This window comes from Bactrocera oleae, chromosome 5 (genome assembly GCF_042242935.1).
Source record: "Bactrocera oleae isolate idBacOlea1 chromosome 5, idBacOlea1, whole genome shotgun sequence".
NCBI lineage: Eukaryota > Metazoa > Arthropoda > Insecta > Diptera > Tephritidae > Bactrocera > Bactrocera oleae.
In genome coordinates, this window is record NC_091539.1 from 64,309,624 (window position 1) to 64,331,473 (window position 21,850).

General features: G+C 35.9%; 5 protein-coding genes across 8 annotated transcripts in view; 2 read left to right on the plus strand and 3 right to left on the minus strand.

The window, feature by feature from the left end:
- NFAT (NFAT nuclear factor) overlaps window positions 1–3,539 on the minus strand; it is an 88,391-nt gene extending 84,852 nt beyond the window's left edge. Inside the window, exon 1 of the mRNA XM_036368953.2 lies at window positions 2,802–3,539. Coding sequence (XP_036224846.2) covers window positions 2,802–2,889 — 88 coding nt within the window. The 5' untranslated portion in view covers window positions 2,890–3,539. The remainder of the gene's footprint in view (window positions 1–2,801) is intronic.
- A 353-nt stretch (window positions 3,540–3,892) lies between these two features.
- On the plus strand, window positions 3,893–6,265 carry Tango2 (transport and golgi organization 2). Of its 2 annotated transcripts, none has more exons than XM_014238951.3 (4): window positions 3,893–4,433; window positions 4,518–4,640; window positions 5,057–5,183; window positions 5,273–6,265. In XM_014238951.3, exons 1-4 carry the CDS (start codon window positions 4,292–4,294, stop codon window positions 5,763–5,765), a joined length of 885 nt encoding a protein of 294 aa, XP_014094426.2. In that variant the 5' UTR covers window positions 3,893–4,291; the 3' UTR covers window positions 5,766–6,265. The 2 variants fall into 2 exon arrangements, with proteins under 2 accessions (XP_014094426.2, XP_014094425.2); XM_014238950.3 differs by having other exon boundaries at window positions 3,894–4,433; window positions 4,937–5,183.
- Window positions 5,945–11,532, minus strand: LOC106620438 (RRP12-like protein). Its single transcript, XM_036368957.2, has 14 exons — window positions 11,289–11,532; window positions 10,666–11,222; window positions 10,474–10,590; window positions 9,621–10,411; window positions 8,923–9,544; window positions 8,593–8,852; window positions 8,368–8,502; window positions 8,140–8,299; window positions 7,795–8,067; window positions 7,470–7,738; window positions 7,225–7,400; window positions 6,913–7,152; window positions 6,275–6,587; window positions 5,945–6,195 (listed from the first exon to the last, which is right to left on the minus strand). Exons 1-14 carry the CDS (start codon window positions 11,428–11,430, stop codon window positions 6,090–6,092), a joined length of 4,161 nt encoding a protein of 1,386 aa, XP_036224850.2. The 5' UTR covers window positions 11,431–11,532; the 3' UTR covers window positions 5,945–6,089.
- A 349-nt stretch (window positions 11,533–11,881) lies between these two features.
- On the plus strand, window positions 11,882–17,442 carry LOC106620443 (DGAT1/2-independent enzyme synthesizing storage lipids). 3 transcript variants are annotated; one of them, XM_036368998.2, is made up of 4 exons: window positions 11,882–12,459; window positions 12,508–12,686; window positions 15,728–16,394; window positions 16,468–17,441. In XM_036368998.2, exons 2-4 carry the CDS (start codon window positions 12,625–12,627, stop codon window positions 16,576–16,578), a joined length of 840 nt encoding a protein of 279 aa, XP_036224891.1. In that variant the 5' UTR covers window positions 11,882–12,459; window positions 12,508–12,624; the 3' UTR covers window positions 16,579–17,441. The 3 variants fall into 3 exon arrangements, with proteins under 3 accessions (XP_036224891.1, XP_036224890.2, XP_036224893.1); XM_036368997.2 differs by having other exon boundaries at window positions 12,548–12,686; XM_036369000.2 differs by lacking the exons at window positions 11,882–12,459; window positions 12,508–12,686 and adding an exon at window positions 15,440–15,462 and having other exon boundaries at window positions 16,468–17,442.
- Window positions 17,443–18,205: 763 nt separating this feature from the next.
- Window positions 18,206–21,482, minus strand: GCS1 (mannosyl-oligosaccharide glucosidase). Its single transcript, XM_014238953.3, has 2 exons — window positions 20,355–21,482; window positions 18,206–20,289 (listed from the first exon to the last, which is right to left on the minus strand). Exons 1-2 carry the CDS (start codon window positions 21,249–21,251, stop codon window positions 18,517–18,519), a joined length of 2,670 nt encoding a protein of 889 aa, XP_014094428.2. The 5' UTR covers window positions 21,252–21,482; the 3' UTR covers window positions 18,206–18,516.
- Between the last annotated feature and the right edge of the window lie 368 nt (window positions 21,483–21,850).

A 21,850-nucleotide genomic window follows, 5' to 3' on the forward strand; every position in this document is an offset into this window, starting at 1 on the left:
TATTGAATCACGACTACGGAATCGTTGAAATTGTTACAGAAGCGTTTTGGGGGGTGCTCGTTTTATCATGAGCGCAAGTATGTATTTGAATGCAACAAAACATTCAGTGAAACCATCGAAAATAAGTCTCATGCATTTTTCGTCCATCCACCTCTGTTAAAGACGATAACACTGAAAAAGTTAAAGAAACGCCGTGTTGGCATCAAAGAGATAGCAGAGGATCTCATCAAAAACTTTTATGGATCGACTCAACATATTTTGGTTAATGTTTTGGGTATAAAACGTATCAATGCCAGACTTGTGCTAAAAAACCTGACCAACGTAGCTAAAGACGCTATATTCATCATACTAGAGACGAGAAGTGGTTTGTGAATATAACATCGAAACTGTCGTAGCAATCTAGCGAATCGCGCTACAAAGTTGTGCCGAAACCGAAAAAAAAACTAAAATTCGCTAAAGACACTAAAGGCTAGCTTGTCAAGGTGAGGCTTATAACAAGTGTATGGAAAATTGGATTAAGCATTGGCAAGCTTGTATTAGCTCAGACGTCTATTATGAAGGCGATAATAAATATTTGTATTAAAATACGTGAAAATGTTTTGTTTTTTGTTTTAATGTTAGAACCCTTGGAAAAACTCTAAGTGAAAATATTTACCAATAATGATTGCTAATGTTTTTCCAATCATGTTTCGGTACTGTGCCCACTTGTGTGTGTTGAGCATTATATTAAAGATAGAGAGAAGCTTGTTTGAACATTATATTACAACTTTTAGTTATAAATATGCTTATATTTATATTTATAGTCGCACGAAAATAACTCAAAAGTCTCAGCTATTTCTCTAATTATTCAAATAAATATTATTTAAACATGTAAGTACTTATTTGGCTTACGAGATTTGCCTGTACAAACACATATGTATGTATATCTCACTGAGCAAAAAATAAGGCGATATCCATAGCGGACTGCTGACTTCATTTTTTTAATTGATATATTTACTTGATTTTTTGAAGACATTGATGTTGCTCTTGCTATTTCAGAAAATAACTAATTAATATTTTTTTATATGTGTAGTGGATATATGTACGTAAGTATTTATATTTAAATTATTTTGATATAATTCGCAAATAATATGGAATTCGTAATGTAAATGATATGTTTATTCACTGGGTTCGGTGGAATTCATGTGCGAATTTATGTGTATATACAAGACGGTGTGCCCCTGACGTCAATTTATAATTGCTATTTGCCATTGGTTGTTGTTTTATAAATATGTAAATATTTTATCATAAATATCGCGTGCGACGTATACACAGCGATATTTTACAAACATATAAATATTATTATATATATAATATATATATATATATACATATGTACATATACATATTTGCACATTCATTACAAAATTCTGATGTTTCTGCAGATTTCCCATAACTGTGAATACTTACGATATATATACATATATGTATATGTATACAGATCTTAAAATATGTTATAATTGTAAGGAAATTGTAAAATTTGCAGTCGTAAAATAATATTATTATGGGAGGAAGCAAAATGTTGCATTTATAATTTGCAATTTTAAGCCACTTTCCCGTTTGATTATAATAAACTATATAAATAATTTCACGGCATATAATATATATGTATATAAAGATGAAATATTGTCAATTAAAAAGTTACTCATACAATAACTTGAATTTGATAGTTCAGTTTGTATGACCGCCAATGCTATAGTGGTCCGATCTGAACTTTTTGTTCGGAGATTGTAGCGTTGACTGTGACGATTTCATCTTATCAAATAAAAGAGTTTTACTTACAAGATCGATTGATTTTGATCGGCCAGTTTGTATGGCAGCTATAGGCTATAGTGGTCCAATATCGTCGTTTACGACAAATTAACAGGTTCTTGAAGAGAAACGGAAGTGTGCAAAATATCAGAACGATACCTTCAAAACGAAGGGCCTAGTTCGTACATATATATGTATAGACAGACAGACGGACATGGCTAAATTAGCAATAATTTTGTAAAACACGATTGCAATTGCTAATAAGTAAATTTCTTGCTTTCCTTTCGTTTTGGCATAATAATCATATTAAAGGTAAAATCTTTTCATTTTTAAGCCTTTTATTGGGTTTGGGTTTTAAATCAGGAAGTTTGATCCGAAAATAAATGCAATGCACACACATTCATAGAGAAGGACTGAGGCAAGCAATTTGTCACACAAAACAATTAACGTAGTTGTAATGAAGGCAATTACGGATAATTAAATTACATCTACAAATTAGATGCGATTCGCATCCATTTCAATTTAGCCATACTGCTTTTCAAAAACAGTTCGTTATCTACATCTGCATGCGTACATACATATGTATGTATGTTTGTTTGTACATATGTGCATATGGGAATAAACATACGAATATATACATATATAACTAATTGTCATGAGACTTTTCTTCAACTATTTGCATGACAAGCTAAAAATATCCACAAAGACTTTTGGTAAGTCTTTATACGAGTAATTGCGTTCAAACAAAGTTCGGATGTTTTAGATATGAAATGAAAAAAAAAAAAACGATATTTCTAGTATAAGGTTAAATAACGTTTAATTCATACATATATTTTCTCATATTTGTTTCACAACAACACAAAATACTCAACAATCCTTGAATTATTATATATTTGGGTCACTCCAGTATTCTTTTCCATAACTATGTTTTAAGTTTTCACCGGTTACTTTCTTCTTATCGCTTATTCTACATATCTCTACCTTAGATGAGTACACTTTAGCAAACAAACCTGTTACACGGGGTTTCGCCGGAATGGAAGAACTGGAGCTACTTTCTGCTGCATTGCTTCCGCTAGTTCGGGCACACTTCAAAAGCATTTTTAATGTGTTTATTTTACAATATTTACAGTTTTATTGTTTATATGCAGCGTAAATTTTATTGCAAATGCTTTAAATATTATCAATCAACAAAGATGACCCACACTCAGTTGTTCTGCAGGAGGACACTCAAGAAGCCGCAAGAGTTGCAAATTTCTCTTATGCCACTACAAATTATACACTACTTTAATAATTGAATTATTTGATTTGCAATTAATTTTCTTTAACCACTTATCATTGCGTTATTTGTTTATATTCAACAAAACTATGATATATTTTCACTACAAGCACTTTATTCTTGCTTCCACATTCGTCACTATTTTTAGCAATTTTCTGTACTACACGTTTTATTTTACATGTTCATTTTCTTCCCTGTGCTCAATGGGCAATAATTTTTTCATCCATTTACACACACACACGTTTGCAGGACAAGCTTGACGAGTTCGCCACTATACTGTCCCATGTTTTGCATTCCAAGTGCCACGGGGTTTAGATTTAACTTGTTTTCAACAGCACAAGAAACTTTCAAACTTTATTGAATTTCTTTTCAACGATAAAATGTTTAATGATAAACATTAATATTTCTAATTTGTTGCAGAATTTTTAATGAAAATTTACTAGTTGCGATACAAAACAGAATTTACGCTTTACTTTAACTTCCTATACATGAGTTTCGCTATTTTGTTTTCGATTGACATTCTACAATTTGACAGGGTTGCATAGGAAAAGTACTAACTTTATTAACTAACTTTTAGTATTAAATAACACATGTTCTTGAAATTACACAAGCATGATAAATTCGCAATAATAGTCAAAAGTGGATTTTATTTGTAAAACAATTGAATATATTATAAATTTGTTGAAACCTATATAAAGATCATGTTGTAAAATATTTCTGAAACTTTCTTTCAAATTCATTTTAATATAAAGTTTATCAACACTGAAAACATTGTTTACCTTGGCACATATGATGGCAGGAGAAAGCAAAACATTTGTACCGTATGTCAAACAAGAAACGGAAAGAACTGCTGCTGTAGGCAAAATCTGTTTACCTTCCGATTGGATAGTGTTACACATATCTGTTTATTATTACTCAGTATGTGGCGTTGTGATTAGATAAGAAATTAGTGATAATTAGTCAAGAATACAATGCATAATCTTTAAATAGTGATAATTAGTATTATTTTCTTGAGATAATCGCAGGTGAATCTTGATATTCTCGCCAAACAATCTTAAACGTATTATATACATATATATGTGAATGCGTAAAGGCAAACCTATATATAACAATTAAGGCATTTGCTTTCGATAGTACTCACGATTAATTTGCTCAAGTGACAGTTTTAGTAGCAAAAATTAACTAAAATTTAATAGCGCTTTACACTAATACTAAAGAGAAAATATGTGTGTGATATTTTTTTATGTAAACTCAAATCCAACCTCCGGCGGTTATAAGCTGATTCTAGCATCAAATCGGGATGAATTTTTCGCCAGAGATACACAAGATGCAGCAAAGTGGGCTAACGCTGAGCATGTTTATGGAGGTGAGTACTGACATATCTACTAAAAATATGCAAAAATCCATGCAGTATGATTTCTTTGTTTTGAATTTTTGAATTACATATCAGGCATTGACCTCGAACCTGGACGTGAAGGTGGCACATGGCTGGCTATAGGTGGCCATGGTGGTGTATTTAAAATAGGTGCATTGCTCAATTTGACAGGCGAGCCAAAACCAAGGAATGCTGTGGGTAAGCATTAACAACCCACCTAACTAGTTATAAAACTGTTGTCATATGCTAACCTTTGTTACTTTACTTACTACGGATTATTGACCTTTAACTGCATACAAACGTACATTCACACATTAACGTTAACTTATCACGAATTGAACTTGCATGATGCCTTTGTGTGTGGTTTGTATACAAAAAAATTTTATTAAACATTTATTTTGGTCAATGCATAAATCAACTAAATTAACGCTAATCTCTAATACGCTGATAAACAATAATTCATAAAACAACTTGATACATATATACGCACTTAGCTACACATCATAACATAATGCACTTCAATTATGACAACAATAAGGCTGATATAAAAGGAAACATCACACCTACAGACAACACACCAATACCACTACTGAACAATGAAAATTTTTTGTTAGGCCGTGGTATGATCGTGTCTAATTTTGTCTCTTCCGGTGATGAGTGCAATATAAAAACTTACAACGCTGAACTATTGGCCGATTGCACCAAGTACAGCGCTTTTAATTTTGTGTCAATCGAAATTGGGTTAGTAGCATTTATGTCATATTTTAATTTTGTTAATATTACATTTTTATTTTAATTTTATTCGAGACATTATATTTCTGCTATTTCAGCGATTCAAAAAGACCCGCTGCAATAACGCTGTTAAGCAATTCGCCGCCCACTTTGGAGCATTTTGCTGATGGTAAATGTTATGGCTTTGGCAACAGTTTGGATGCCGTGCCTTTTCAGAAAGTCATAAACGGACGTCAACGTTTCCAAAATATTGTTGAGAATTTTAACAAAAAATTGTCAAACTCGCCGATGGAGGGCGCGCAAAATCTACAAAATGAATTGGTCACAAATTTAAAGAATTTATTAAAGTGTAAACAAAAGTTTTGGCCAGATGCGGAGTTGCAACGACGCGCACCCAATTGGGGCGAACACTTGAGTGCGTTGAATGTGAATGTGCCGTTAGCGAACTATGGCAGTCGCACGCACACCGTTATACTGGTTGATGAGCATAACAAAATGCATTTCTATGAGGAAACCATGGCTGGACTAGATCCCGAAGGTGAATGGCGACAAACACATATCGAAAAAAATTACTCTCAAAACCACAACTAAGTTGGCAATGCGAAAACGTTATAATGCTTTGATGTGTTGCGCTGCTTATTGGTTGTGTGTAAAACTCAATGCCTCTTATTATAAATTTTTGTACTCAGGTGAAATGACTAAACGCTTTCATGCATAAGGATCTAACAAATAGGTGATAATACAATTGTGTACGTCTGCTTTCAGCGTAGTTGTTTAAATATTGATTTAAAATTTTATTCTCTGCAATTGTTCTGATTTATAACTCTTACTAGTTAACAAGATAATTTTATTTTATATACATATAAAATATATACATACAGTTAGTTTGCGTTTATTGCATAAGTTTTTATTATTTTATTGTTTGTAAGCCTTGGCGACTCTTTGTTTGACACCTTTCAGCGCACCCTTGCGTGCACCGTCCACTATGTTCTTAAATGTGCCTGCATGTTTTGCGCGTTTACTGTAAGAAAAAACCAAATAGCAAATAAATAAAAGCATGTAAAACAATGAGATTAATGAAAACTACAAAATTAACGTACCGTTTGTTTAGCGTGTTTCTACTGAGCGGTATGTATGCGAATGGATCGAGTTTGCCTTTCTTCTTCATATCGCCTTTCGCTTTTTTAGTTGTGTAGTCGCTGCCAGCGTAAGCGGAAGCAGCTGCAGATTTTCCAGATTTAGCCGTTTTTGCCGAGTAACCGGATTTCATGGATATTGCATCGCTGGCGGCGCCCAAGGGACGATGTATACCCTTACCACCGGCCACATATTTGGAGGCTGATGTCTTAACCGAACGCATACTAGTCGCGTCTGTTGCTTTACGTTTACGGCTTGTGGCAGGCATTTCGTCTTCTACGAAATTAAATTAATTATATTAAAAAAAAAAAAACAAGAAAAAAAGTACACTTCAGAGGTACATTCCTTATACATAAAAGGGTATACAAATATTTTTATCATAAATTTGATCGGTCAGTTTGTAGCTTTATGCTATAGTGATCCGTTCTCAATAATTTGTTGGGAGATTTTAGCTTTGCCTTGGAAAATAATCTGTGCCAAATTTCATGAATATATTTTCTCAAATAAAAAATTGTCTATGCAAGGACCTGATTTTAATCTAAGTTTATATGACCTGTTCAGGGTATAACAAGACAATTTTGGGAAATTCAAGTAAACCAACCATCGCTTGAGTCCATCTCCATGCCGCGCTTAGGCGCTTTCTTCACTTCCACGCCTTCGTCCTCGTCATCCTCATCATCATCACTGCCATCGCTGTTGCTGTCATCGCCGCCAACGCCACGCAACGCTTTATCGCTTATAATCAGTCTTCCATCTTCGGCGGTTTTGAAGCCACGATTTGGATCCTTATTCTTAGTTTTTGTGCTGCCTGCAGCGTTTGCGCTCTCATCGGGACGATTTGCTGTTGTGAAGAAAAAAGTGAAAGCGTTACATATAAACACATAACGGATATATGCAAATATTGCACACGCACTCAGCACATTTCCGACCGACTTAATATCCGCCAAATCCACAATGTCCTCCGGATCTTCACGTATAAAAGTGCTGCCGCGCTTCTTGTTCTTCTTCTCAGCCTTAGCGCCCACATCGTCGTCTGTGTCCATGTCTTCGGGCAAATCTGAATCCGAGTCGGCCAATATGTCATCAATGCTGCAAATGCATATACATACATATATATGTTTGGATATCATAAGCGTAGCAATAACAACAATAACATACGTCACACTCTTCTTTTCCAGTCCAGCAACGAATTCATCCTCCGACTCCTCATCATCATTCTTGTCCTTTTCGTTTACCTGTTGTCTGCTCTCACGCCGCATTTGCTTGCGTATTTTCTTCAGACGTCGATGTGTCACCTCATCATCGCCAGGCACGAACTTGATCAGCTCATCAGCTGTGAAGCGCTTGCAGAGTTTTTTCAACAAGTAACCGATTTGTATGCGGCAATAACGTTTTGTGTCCTTAGCCATGGCGGAGAGCGCTTTCATCTAAATGTTTCTTTAAATTTTGTTACTGCGTCACTTAAGCCATAAAATATACTTACAATCGTTTGCAAGTGGTTGGCAACCAGCGGTGAGGGCATTACTTTGATGAATGTTATCAGAAAGGCTACCGACGCCTCGGCCAATGAACGTGTCTTCTGCACGAGAAACACTAATATCTGCTCCATTATGAATTCGAGTGTGTTAATTGTTAGATTTTTGCCCTGCTGTTGGACGACAGTGCGGAAAGCCAATATGGTGTTGGTAATTAGCGACTCATCGCCGGCAAAACCGGCTGTCAATATATCAACGAAATCATTCAATTTGCTAGACTCCTGTGGATTACAATTGTTTGAGGAATATTGAATATTTGGAAAATTGCTATTTATGAGTCAAATAGTAAATACCTGATATAAATTAACTAAAATGGTAATGAGTTCTTCGGAGACGTTTTCTTTGCGCGTGGAAAACTCCTTGTATGAGATCACAGCTTCCGGTATGGTTTTCATAACGATTTTATCATTCACAGTTAGAGATTTGCGATTTTCAATTAGAATTTTCAGGCATCTAAGTTTAAGAATGCGAAGTTCATATAAATTGTTTAAAATTTTCAATTACCACATTTCAAAACTAACCTCAAACGCGCGGCCTGACACACAGCACAACTTGTGGCAAATGCATCCAGCAGCAGTTTCTGTAGTGCTATGCTGTTTTTGCGTCCGAATTTCTGACAAGAAGCTGCCTCAGAAGTGAGTATATCACGCAGGAGTCTGCAGTAAACAAAAAAAAAAAAAATGAAAAAATATGAAAAAATTAAAACGCATATTTTAAAACATATTTAAAAAATTTTAAAATTTTACTCATATGTTCTGCGCTGTTGCTTTTTCAATTTTTGCTCGTCTTTGGCGACCAGCTTGGATTTTTCGTTCTTCAGCACGGGCACAATGAACTCCTCGAAGAACACACGTATGATTTCGCTGGTCTGGAAAAGCAGCAAGGCGGCGTTGATGTCGAAAATCGCATCGTACTCGAAAGTGCCCACGGCCGTGTTGGAAAGTTGCGTTTTCGCAGTTTCGAAAAGTTCCTTAAGCACATCTTCCGGCGTACGCGTGAGATATAGCTAACGAAACAGTTATGATGAAAGTGAAAAAATTATATTTATATATATATATATCCTCGCAGGTACGCACCTTTATGACATCCAATGTCTTTTTGCGCAGATCCGCCTCGTATGTGGTGTTTGGTTTCTGTGCGTAGATGTTGAAAAAACGCGGTAGAAAATTTTTGGAATATTTCGCCAAGGCCTCTTTGTTTTCAGCGCTGTCCTCGTTCGCTATCAACTCCGTTAAACCATCGAAGATGGGTGCACGAAACTCAGGATTATTATCCAGCGCATTGCCCAAAGTGGGCGCAATCAAGCGTAAATTCTCCGGATCTGCCGGTTCGCGACAAAAGCCGGGGAATAGACCCCACAGCTGACAACACAACAACTCGTACGTATGTGACAAGGATTTTTGTTGGTCTTGCGCGTGTTGATGCCATTTGTTGTTGCAATCCAAAGCCAGCGGCAAAACGAATTCTTTGAAGAATTTAAAAGTGGCGCCTTTGGCACCTTGACGCAACAGCGGCAGCAACCACGAACGTTCCAATAAAACTTCACCTTTGCTATTTGTTAACGGTATCGTTTTTAGCGCACTCTCCGGACCCATCGCTTGTATGGCGGCAATTATGGTATGTTCGATTTGTACGCGCAATGCGCTCTGCGTGTCGTAACGCTTCGAAAGTGTCAAAAGTGAGTGTGAGAGTTGCTTGCTGGAAGAGATGAAGCGTATTTAGTGAGTAAATTTAGAATTTTGCAGATACTTAATTTGAATATTACAGTAAATACCTGTAGTGCTTGCCACAAACTTCGAAAACGATGGAAAATACTAGAATTACATGTTTGGCCATTTCACCGAAAGGCGCGTTCAGCGCTTTCTCCAGCGACGCAATAATGCGTATAATCGGCGCGCGATATATTTCCGCCTGTTCAGGCGTACCACAAGCCGGCTTCACGCATTCGTATAGCAGTTCCTTTAAACAATTCGAGACACTGCTGATTATTTCGGCACGTTCCGACATCCATAAATCTGTGGCACATATGTCGACGAAGCGCGGCAACGCATTCATGCACAAATTCAAGTCCAAGAGCGCCAAATGTATGTGACCCTCCTTAAGCACCGTTATCCAAGCGACCGTTTGACGTATGTCGGCGCGATCCGGACGATATTCGTGTATGGCAGCCAAGAGTTTGGCGCATAAGGGGCCGTTCAAATTTGTGGTACGCGAAGCGAAGAGCGCATGCAACGCTTGGAGGCAGTTGGTGCGTATGAGCACATTTGCAGCGGTCATTATAGAAAGCAGGCTTTCACATACCGAACGTATGTCCTCGGTTTTAAGGCCACTCAAAATGTCTTTGAGCAGTGTTAGCGTATGCAACACTGTTGTTTGTGAGTTGGTCAGTACTTCGGGTTTGAATTGATTCAAACAAAATTTCGTTATGCGATTGCTGGCCGGATGGCTCTTCACTTTCGGTTGCTCCTCACTCACACCCTTCTCAGCATCTTCGCTTTGGCGGGGACGCATAAAAGAACTACCGTGTATGATGGATACAATAGCATGTTGAGCGGCTTTGCGTACCTATGCAAGTAATGGTAACCTAATTTAAATATTATTTCAAAAATATATAAATTTTAACATACCTTTGGCTTCGAGTGTATGGTGAAGGAGAGTATAGCATCAATATATTGCCATGTGGAGGAGTATGTCCAAGCGTTATAATCTTGCGCACAGAGCAACACCGACAAACAACCGATTATCTGTAAAGATTATTACAAAAAAAAAAAAAAAAAGGTAATAGATTTTATTTTTCAAAAAAATTTTATGTTACGCACATATTTTATAATGGTCTGATTTGTGGACTCTATAAAACGTTGCAGTATCGTTAAAAAGGTTTGTGCTGTCTCGCCAAAACGTTTACGTAGCACCGTCACCGGCACTGACTTAATGCCCATAGACAACAAGGAAATACCAGCAATGATGTCATTGTCTTCTGTACTGGCTTCAATTTGCTCCATAAGTAAGATAAAATACTCTGTTGAAGATTCTGTGCCACCACGTTCGCGTATTACTTCAGTCAGTGCGGTTAGTATCGCTAACATTTCTTTATGCAAATCGGACGAGGCACGGAAGCCAACTAGCAGACGCTTAAAACTCATGTTGCTGCAGGCGCTATAGTTAGAAGCGAACGTTTTGAATGTTTTAAAAGTGCCTTGTTGTGATTCCGAAATGCTCTCATCTTCTAGTCCATCGTCGTGTAGACTGAACGACTTCAGACTGCCGGCAACATCGTTGACTGTAGTAGTTTCCGCGTTGTAGGCCAAGCGTTGATCATGTTTCATTACAGCGTCCAGTGTGAGTGTAGTCGGGTCCGAATTAGCCTCTGGTGGCGCTATGCGATAAAAAATAAATAAAGTTAAATAAATTTTCAGCAATAAAAACACATTTGTTTACCAACCTAAACTCAAATTGGGTTGAAAGAAGCGCGACTTGGCCTTAAGACGATGCTTCATTTGGTCAGGGTTTGAAGTGGATGACTGCCCTTTGCTCCATGTTTTACCTTTAGTGTGGCGCTTTAGTTTGGAACGAAATTTTCCCATTTTACGCAACGTTTTGAAATATTAAACGATTTAAAATTGTTTCAAGATTTGAGAAAACAAAAACACGTGTCGATAATGCACTGTGCTGGTGTAAAAGAATTTATACAGTGAAGAATGTCATGCAAAACGGAATACAACTACATATTTTGCTGGCAAGGGTTACTGAAGCAAAATAAATTATAGCAGAGGAAATGTGTTGAAAACCAATTGAATTCACACGTTAATTTTGAAGATGATTAGCATTTGCTTGACTTTAAAATAAGTTTTTCTTTACATATATTACCACAAAAATGGAAAATAAAACTATTTAAAGACTTTAGTCATTATTGGCATTACATTAGTACTTTTTGGTATAGTAATACATTTTACTACGGTTTGTTTCTACTTCACGACTGCTGTTGGAAACACATCACTGCTGTTAGAACAGCTGTCATTTGTGTTTGTTTTGTATTCAGTTGGTGTTTTGCCATTCGTGATTAATGTTCGATTTTCTTATTATGATTGTATAAAAAGAGAAGTAAACAATTAATTTTGCGACAAAAAAAGTGATAATGAAAAAGAGGAAACACATGTTGTAATCATTTACAAAGATACTAAGGAAGACCAAACCTAAAAGATAATTGTGTGCAAGTTATTTAAAAGAAATATACATAAAGTTGAGCAGCAAAAAGAAAGTGATTGGAAGTTTAAGTGGAAATTAGGTCAGAATAGTAGAAAAAGCGCAAAAAGTATATAAATAAAAGAACTACGTTTATTAAGTTTGACGTTAATGCCTTACGGTGCGCTGGAATTGTGTAAAAGAAGTAAAGCAGTAAAACCACAAGGGAGTTGAATGACACAGCGCTATCCACTGCAATTTGTATACAGTGGATAGCATTTTGTTTAGTTGGCGCATACGCACAGATACCAATAGGCGCTACCCAGTTCTTTGTTTTGTTGCCGGTCAAAACAAGCAGTTGACAGAGACATCATAGAAGCACAACATGGAATATTTACAGGAATTGGCAAACAATTTGCTGGATTTTCTATGTAAGTTGCCTATTTTATATATGTAGGAAGCTTATTTATTAAACAAAGTTCCTTTGCATATATGTGTGCATCCAAATTTACGCTTTAGCCACCTACATTGATTTGGACTACTCGCTATGGCTTTACCGGCTGCTTTGGCCACTAATTGTAACATTCCTACTTCCAATGGTCTTCGTGGCACTAATTTACATATCATTTGTGATGCTATTCATTTACAAATTGCACAGGTAAGATTATTGTTTTATATTTGCCATAGCTGGTATAATATGATAGGGAGTAGTAGCATTTTGCTCGTGCAATTAAAGCATATTTAACGTGGTTATTGGACTTGTGTGCAATTATTGCAAAATTGTTATGTAAAAATATTAAACGTGTACTTTTTATGTCAAATTATTTCCGTGTTTTTTTTAAATCAGTGAGCATTATATTGATATATTATAATTAGATTTGTTTTGTTGTAACAACAAAATCTGTGAACAAATACTTAATGAGATACGAGTTTGGTAAATTTAAAATTTGTTTTGTGGAACAATCAGGAAGTGAATCATTTGTGCTTTTTGGTCTAGCACCAAACATTTTTCGGAAAAAGTTGTGAAACAACACAAAGTAAATATTATTTATTACCCAAAAATTTAAGTTTAGTTAGACATTTGGTTAGCGCAAATTAACCTCATTAAATTATGTGCCTACATACATACATAGCTATGCATGATTGCTTTAATTTTTTATGCATATTCATATAAGTATATCTCAACAAGTGACCATTAAACAATGCTTAGAGCGTTTATATTTCTTTATCGCTCTTTGTTTTTTTTTTTTTGTTTTACAGTGATACTAAATATAATATTATATGTTGAACTTTTAGCGCATGTCGTTTTAAATTCCATTTTAATAGCTGCTTGAAAATGGAATTTGATTATTCATTAAGTGTACATATTCATGTGTGTACCGGTTGTCGGCTTATAATTTGTATTTTACTATGTCATTGTAAGGGTGATTTGTACAACACCTGTGTTTAAACATTTCTGGCTGATTAGTGAAATTTTGGCAGGTCGAAGAGGCGAAAGCCAAATAAAATCTTGTAAGCTTGACTGCTACAGATTTGCAAAATCATAATTATGCCAGCTACTTTTAAATGTCAGAAAGATAATTTTTATTTTTTGCTATTTACAGACATTAATATTTGTATTATGTCATTAACCTGTCTTACAGGTTAGTTAAATATCACAATTTCCGGTCAAGGCCGATTTGTAATCTCGTAGTGCCCGCACGTACATGTGTATCTCTCATACAAATGCATAGGTATATACATACATACATATGTGCATTTGTGTAAGCTTGCAAAATTGCTATAAAATATAGAATTGCAATTTTTTGCTCAAGTGCTCGCTCAGCTTAAGTTTTTATTGCGTTTACAGGCAACTTGTTGAAAGCCGTCAAATGTAAACAAATCGTTTATATTTTGCTTCTATTTAAGACTAAAATATGCAATTAATTTGTAATAGCACAAATATTGATTTGCATATCACAACATACAAACATTAATTTTTTATTTCAAAATATTCTAATGCAATATATTTTCGAAGTATTTCGTGAAACAGTTTTACTTTATATGTAGAGTTATGTTGAATTTCTTTAGTCCATTCCATTATTACCATGTGGCCTTCAATGCGGTCACACAAATTCAAGTCGTTATTTGTATACGAAAATAGATTTGCTTAAAAAAATTATATATTTTAATGGTTTGCTGCACTTTGCTTCCATACGTACTTCGAGACACATGTCCATATGCAAAAATTTTCTACTTCTTAAAAGTCATGCATATAAAATAGCGTTTAACTAACTTCAATAATGCGAAGATGAATTTGGCCCAATTTATGGCTGGTATATACATCTATAATTACATACACATATATAAATATGTATACTCATATAATTTTTAAGCCTAGTAAATAGAAATCGTAGTGCTTTAATTATAATAATGAGTATAATTGTTGTTGAAACTAGTTGTGAGGGGCTAAACTAAACTTTATTTGCTTCAAGCATATTTCATATTATACAATAACTTTTCAAAGTCAATGTAACATATCTTTGCATAATATTTCTAATATTTTTCTATTTATTAACGGTTTCAGTAGATAAGTCAATACTCGATTACTCATCAATCTTTTGTTAGCCATCGCTTTCCTTATCTCTAGAATTTTTTATACGTCAACTATGTAAATGCAAATAAAGCTAAAAATACAGTGCATTGTGAAGCAAAAATCAAAGCGACCGTTTCCACGACAGTCGGCTTAACATAACCGAAACGCACCCGGTTTTTTATCTGGCTAAGAACTGTGAACTTGACAGCATTCTTCAAAATTTTTTCAGGCATGTTTTCTGCCGCTACAACAACAAAAAGCAAAGCGATGTAATGTGATGATGTGATCGTTTCTGCTATCTCAATCCAATCACTGTTTGTTGGTAGAATGTTAACACATGCCGATTCCCGTAACGTAGACTCGACTGTTGTGGAAACAAATACAATTTGCAGTAAACTTGGTTAGCGTGAAAGCTTTGGTAATTTATTCGAAAAATGTTTACGGCAAAGTTGCTTGCTAATATTTTTCTAATCTTTACTAACATTATCGGCTTACGGTTCACTATGCATCCAGCCTTAGTTGCTAATTGACATGTGTTGTATATAAGTATAATATATGTGTGTGTGTATGTAGATATAAGCATTTGCTTTCGATAATGTATTTTCAACGCAATAATTCACATTTTTTATCAGTTGCGTAGATTTTATTAAGTGACGCTGGAAATATTTTTATTGCTATAATTTTGCAACAAATATTGTCGACATCTGTCGATACTTTGTGTTGTAGATTTTGTTAAATCAAAGTATGAAATTATAAACTAATAACTATCACATTAACTTTTCTGCAATTGTGATTTATGATATAATAATTTAATTTGTAAAAGAGGAAGCTGATTAAAATATTCCATAAGTATGAATGGGTGTGTGTTGCCGTTGAAAAATTATTACTTTAATACGATTTCGCGGAATTCCTCCTTTCATTTTGCTACTAAAATATTCTGCGACACTCTCACACAAGTCTAAAACGCAATATAAGAAATTTTAGGTGGGGTAATAGTATTATAGGACATATTGGTTTCGTAAATTGTTTGTGAAAAAGTACAAATATTTGATTTTCTTCTCTAATACATCCCATAACCTCAAATTAATATGCTATTTTCCTAATTTTCATTGATACTTTTTCAGGGAGGTGATCATGCGCGCCGTACGCACCGATCGCAAATTCTGGGAATTCGGTCGAAAATTGGTCGCCGCATTGTGGGATGCACATGCGCGCATTTATCACGGCTACGAAGTGATCGGCATGGAAAATATACCAGAAACTGGACCAGCATTGATTGTTTACTATCATGGCGCGATACCCATTGATATGTATTACTTGAATTCACGCATAATATTGCAAAAGGATCGGCTAATATACACAATTGGCGATCGTTTCCTATTCAAATTGCCCGGTTGGGGCACAATATCCGAAGCATTCCATATTAGTCCCGGTACGGTGCAATCGTGTGTTGGCATACTAAAGGAGGGCAACATGTTGGCCATATCGCCAGGTGGCGTCTACGAGGCACAATTCGGCGATCATTATTACGAGCTGTTGTGGCGCAATCGTGTCGGTTTTGCGAAGGTCGCATTGGAAGCAAAGGTGCCGATAATTCCATGTTTTACACAAAATTTGCGTGAAGGTTTTCGTCAATTGGGTATTTTTCGCAATTTCTTTATGAAACTCTACAATGCGGTGCGCATACCAGTCTATCCGATCTATGGTGGATTTCCGGTGAAGTTTCGCACATTTATCGGTCGACCATTAGAGTATGATGGCACGCTCACGCCGGAAGAATTGCAATTGAAGGTGTGTGTTTTCGTATAAAATATTTTTTTTATAAAATAATTTTCGATAAAAATATTTGTTTTTTTAACTTTAGGTGGCAGCCGCTTTGGAGGAGTTGATAAATAAGAACCAACGCATACCCGGCAGCATATTTCACGCGTTGCTCGATCGCTTTCCACCGTTTCGTAGTAAACGAAAAGTCTAAAAACAAAATTTTGTTTTATTTATTAATTAATGTGCTTAGTATAAAGGTGTGCGCCCGTATCAGTAACTGTTTACACTGTTTACAGAAAATCTCCATATACTCTCTTATGTTATTTAAGTTTTTCTTTTATTTCTTTTGAGGGGAGGGAAACGCAAAGACTATTCGCTATCTATAGAAATAATTTTATTGCGCGTATTTTTGACAACTTTGCGTAGAAAAAGAGAAAAAAAATAAAAAAATAAATAATTAAACAAAGTATATAATAAATAATTATAAGTAATTGAACAAAAGGATTATAAAACGAAAACTGCATCAATAAAAATTATTATTTATTACATACTAGTGTATCACTAATCCATCTACAGACGCGCCAATTAAAGTTCAGCTTTCCATATTTCCATAAATAGCCATAAGTGTACTTAATAAAGCAGAACAATTTTCTATTAATTTATTATTAATAAACTCTAGTTAATTTTAGTATGACCAGGGGGTTAGGGGTTTTTTATTTATACATATTTGCATGTAAATGTTTTCAGTGAAATTATCAAGCGCTAGAACGCGTACCATAAAAATAATATGTTTCAAATAAGTTATAGTTTATGTAAACATATTTTTTTTTTACAAATATATCAAAGAAAGACAATTAAATTGTATAGCTTAATATTAATTTAAGATTGTTTAACTATTTTACTTACATACATACATACATACACACATATATGTATTAATTCAACGGTATTGACATTGTTGTCTCAGTAAATGCTTAGCGAAACGTAAATATGTATTGTATTGAAAGAAAAAAATAATAAATTATCTTAATTTATTGTGTATTAAATGGCGTGTGGAAAATAAAAGTATATAACAAAAAAAAAAAATAAAATCAAAGATATAAAATTGTTTCTTATTATTTATTATAGATATCTTACGAAAAATTAAGCAATGAGAGCAGTAATCAAGCTCTCATTTGTACTTTCTCTCTCTCTCTTGTTTTCGAAATTGATGTTCGAGATCGAAAATGCTGTTTAAAATAACAATTACATCATATTTAGGCTATCAGGGACACGCCCTTAACGAATTTGGAAGGGCGATGGCCGTCGGAAACTCGAAACAATGGGAGAAACGGAGTTTGCAACACCCAGAAGTACGCGTCGGATACCCTATAATGTACATATATGTATATATATATATATAAATGATTGGTGTGTATATACGAGAACAATTTTAAGACATTGATCTGAAATTTTGCGCACATCCTTTTCTCCTTAAATACCACTATAGCATAAAGCTGCCATACACACTGAACGAGCACAATCAAATTCTGGTGATGAAAAGTAAAAGTTGTTTACAAGATATCTCCACGATATTTGGCTTGGGTTACTGTCCAAGATAACGGTACAATCTAACGGATGAATTGTCCAGATCAAATCACTATAGCATTTAGCTGCCATACAAAGATCTTTTTAAACCCTTATATACTACAACAAAGCCATCTGTTAAGGTTTGTATTATAGCTTTGATGCAACCGAAGTTGACGATTTTTCTAGGTTAGGTTGGTTCAAGTTCGTCGATAACAATTGCTAATTAATGCCAAGCACTAAAAATCTTAAAAATCAAACTCATATCAATCTTAAGCATTTCTATGTTTTAATTGATTTATTTCGAATTAAAATTATACACTTTTTGGCCTTAATTTTTTTAATCTCTAATTTTTTTGCAAGTTGCGCACAACACAATTTTTGAAATATTAAGAAAATCGGCAGATTATGATTTTTTAGTACGAGATATCAACACTACGAAATGGCTTTTGATCGATCTTCGATTCACACTGAACAATAAAAACGTACATAATACATACATACATATATATATGTACGTTTGCATGCATATATGTATATCGTACAATTTTTCTATATGAAATAAGTTATATAAATATTAATTTTAATATTGCTCCGACATAATAAGTACTACTAGCGAAGTCCAACCCGTAAACGGATAGCAGCCTTTGCCCTGCCCTGTGGTGTCGTCATACTGCTCCCACAGATAGCCGGTTCTTTGGTATTCTCTGAATATGTTGCCTACAACATTTTCACGCAATTCGTTGTAGATTTCACGCGCAAGTGTGGCATACGGACCCTCAACGGTGCCGTAGTGATGCAATGCCCTAATTGCTAGATAATTGATATTTATCCAGATGGGACCACGCCAATATGGCGGATCATGTTCCGTATTGCGTTTCATATACAATGGTGCGCTCTTGGCTAATGAACGCAGACCATAATTGGTCCATAACATATTCGGGTCGCGTAAATCGCGCAGCAATTTGCCCAGATAAACGGAATCGTGGTCGAGTATTTGCAGCAGGAATGGAAATAGATTCACATAACCATATGTGGTGTCGACAAATTGACGTTCCGGCTGCTTCATAGTGACGCGCACCATTTCCAATTGTTGTTGCTGATATTTTTTCAGATTTTGCTTAGTCACTTGTGGACGCTTAAGCACGACGGCGTCTGTGTGTAGACCCCAATCGGCATAGGTCTCGGTGAAGGGACTTAAATGCTGTTCATTTAGCAATTGGTTATCGGCAAGGAAGGTGGCGGTTTCATAGTATTTAATACTATCTTTACCGAGTATGTCGGATAGGTCGCTCATTACTCTCGACGCAAGCGCGATCCAGCAGCGCAGATCGACGTGCCGCTCATAGTTGGTGGGATGTGAGGCACGCGGGTAATCGTCTAAGCCCGATGTAAGCGTTTTCGGGTTCAATTCAGTCTCACTGGACGCATTACGTCCGCGCCAGTAGTAAGTGCCGAATACATCGCCACGCTGCGTGGTATTGTACCAGGCGAACCAAGTTTGTAGACGTGGGTAGAGTCGTTCCAACACGTCGAGACGCCCTTTTATCGAAAGTTCCTTCTTATGATGTGTGAGTATTTTGTCCAGTGTGAGGAAAAATGTGGGTGGATTGGCGTTGGTGTTATGTTGCACGACGAATTCTTCAGGTACTTTCGCCAGCGCCTCGACGCCTAAGATTTGTTCTCTTGGTATCCAGCCTTCTATGTTCAGCAAATCGAACCAGTGACACATGATATCCAGCGCAATATCCAAGTCCCATGAGGATATGACAAGTATTTGAAAACCTTCATCCCACAGGAAACCACGTGGAAAGAAGGAACGTGACGGAACGGAGGTGTAGAGCGGTGCTTTCCAGTATGGCACTGGTTTCTTCGTATAAACTGATTTCACTTTACTGGAGCCATAAAAGTAACCAATACCACCAATCAAGTTGCTAACGGCATATTTGGCAAATTTGATTTCATTGGCTGAATAACCTTTGGCTATCAAATGGAATGTGTCCTCAAAACGCTTATCGAACTCGGACAATTTCTCTTGCAAGTCATTTGTAAACGCCCTGCCTGTGGGCGGCTTAGACACATTCTCATTCGAAAAGCCTGAAGTGGACTGGTATATAATATCCATGGTGAAATCCACTTCGGCGGTGATTTGTATGGCAATAAAATTGGGATCAGCTGCAACCACGCCATTTTGTGAGATCATTTCACCTGGTAAACCGACAAAGCGATTGTCGCGCTTATCCGTAAATACACGAAAGTGTGAAAAAACGGTTTCCTTTAATTTGCTAAGCGACGGTGCCACTGTGCTCAGATAGGATTTGTGCAATATCCTGCCTTTAATTGGTTGAAAGCGCAACTAAAAGTAAAATTTCAAAAACTTTTAAACAATAAAATTTTATTAATACTAATTGCAAAACACACCTTAAATTCGCCGAGGCCAAGTGTCTCGCCATAGACACCTGCCTCGGGACTGTTGTCATTTGAGAGATATCTAATATGACCATTTGTGCGCTCATCGAGCGCCACATACCAAATTAGAGAGATCGAGTGATCCCATGTTTTAGTTACATTTCGCACAGATACGCGCGCCGTCCAATCGCCACCTAATTTTCTACCACCAGTATATTTTATAAATGACGTTTTCAACTCGAATGGCAGATCGTGTATTTCTTGCACACCAAATGTACGTCCATCATGCTGTGTCCAGCCGTATTTGTCGAGATTATCACCGATTTCACACCAGTGACGTATGCCTCTACCACCGTGTCCCAAATTGGACGGTGTATACCACATCAAACCCATTACTAGTGAGTGTGGATCGCGTGTTTTCATACCGAAATATGTAAGCGGCCTATATGAGCCCCAATAGCGTTCCGGATCGTCCAGTCCTGAGCGTGTCACCATTTTTTCATTATCAAATGGTGTGTTTACACGAGTTTCCAGGTAACCTAAGTAGCCAAAATACGACGCTACACCCAAACAAACAAAACCGATCAGTGTCTTCCATTTATCCAACATCAATCTGGGCCACATCGAGAAACTGCTACGTTTTTTATGTACTCCCTTATTTTTATTCGCACCAGAGGTTGATGAAGAAATCGTACTAGAACTTGAGCCGCTATTGCCGCCACTGCTATGTGTGAAGTGAGCATCGTTCTTTTTGTGTTTCCCTGAACTCTTACTACCTTTGTTGTTGTGGCTATTATTGTTAGTAGGTGTTTGGGGATTGCTGCCGGTAGCTGTATTATTTGCGTTATTACCATTGCTTGTGTTTGTGCCCTCACCGGCTGTGATAACATTGCGTCGTTGCCTCGCCATTGTGCAAATCGATTAGCCAATCCGTACGTTTACGTGTCCGTTAACTTATCTCTATTTGAACGCTGCTTGCACTCAATTCATTTGTGTTAATTAATAAAAAGGTTGTTGAGTATTTAATTCAACAAACTCGAATTGCTTATCTTCCCAAAGCACAATTACTCATTTAAACATAATTTTATATATTTTCTAAATTTCAGCTGTTAAATGTCAAAAACACACTATTGTTTTTTACAAACTAATTCTAGAGAACATGTATTTTACACTCTCTGCTAATTCCTGACATACGTTCTCTGCTAATTCAATAGTACCAGTGTTGAGCAATGTTCTTTAATTTGGGTGAAATTAATTTTTGCTGCGCGAAAGAAATTTTTTTCATTTAGCTAAGACATCAACACTCTAATTTTATTTCTGTTAGTAGCTGCAGATGTCGCCAAATTATTGAGAAATTCACCAAATACGTTCTTAGTTTTATTTGAAACGTTCAACATGTGTGTTTGACTCTATTTTATAAATATTGCTGTAGTTGAGTTGGCTTAGCGCAACTTCATGTAATTAGAAATCTACGGTTCGACACCCAAGGCGGGCAAGTTTTCAAATTC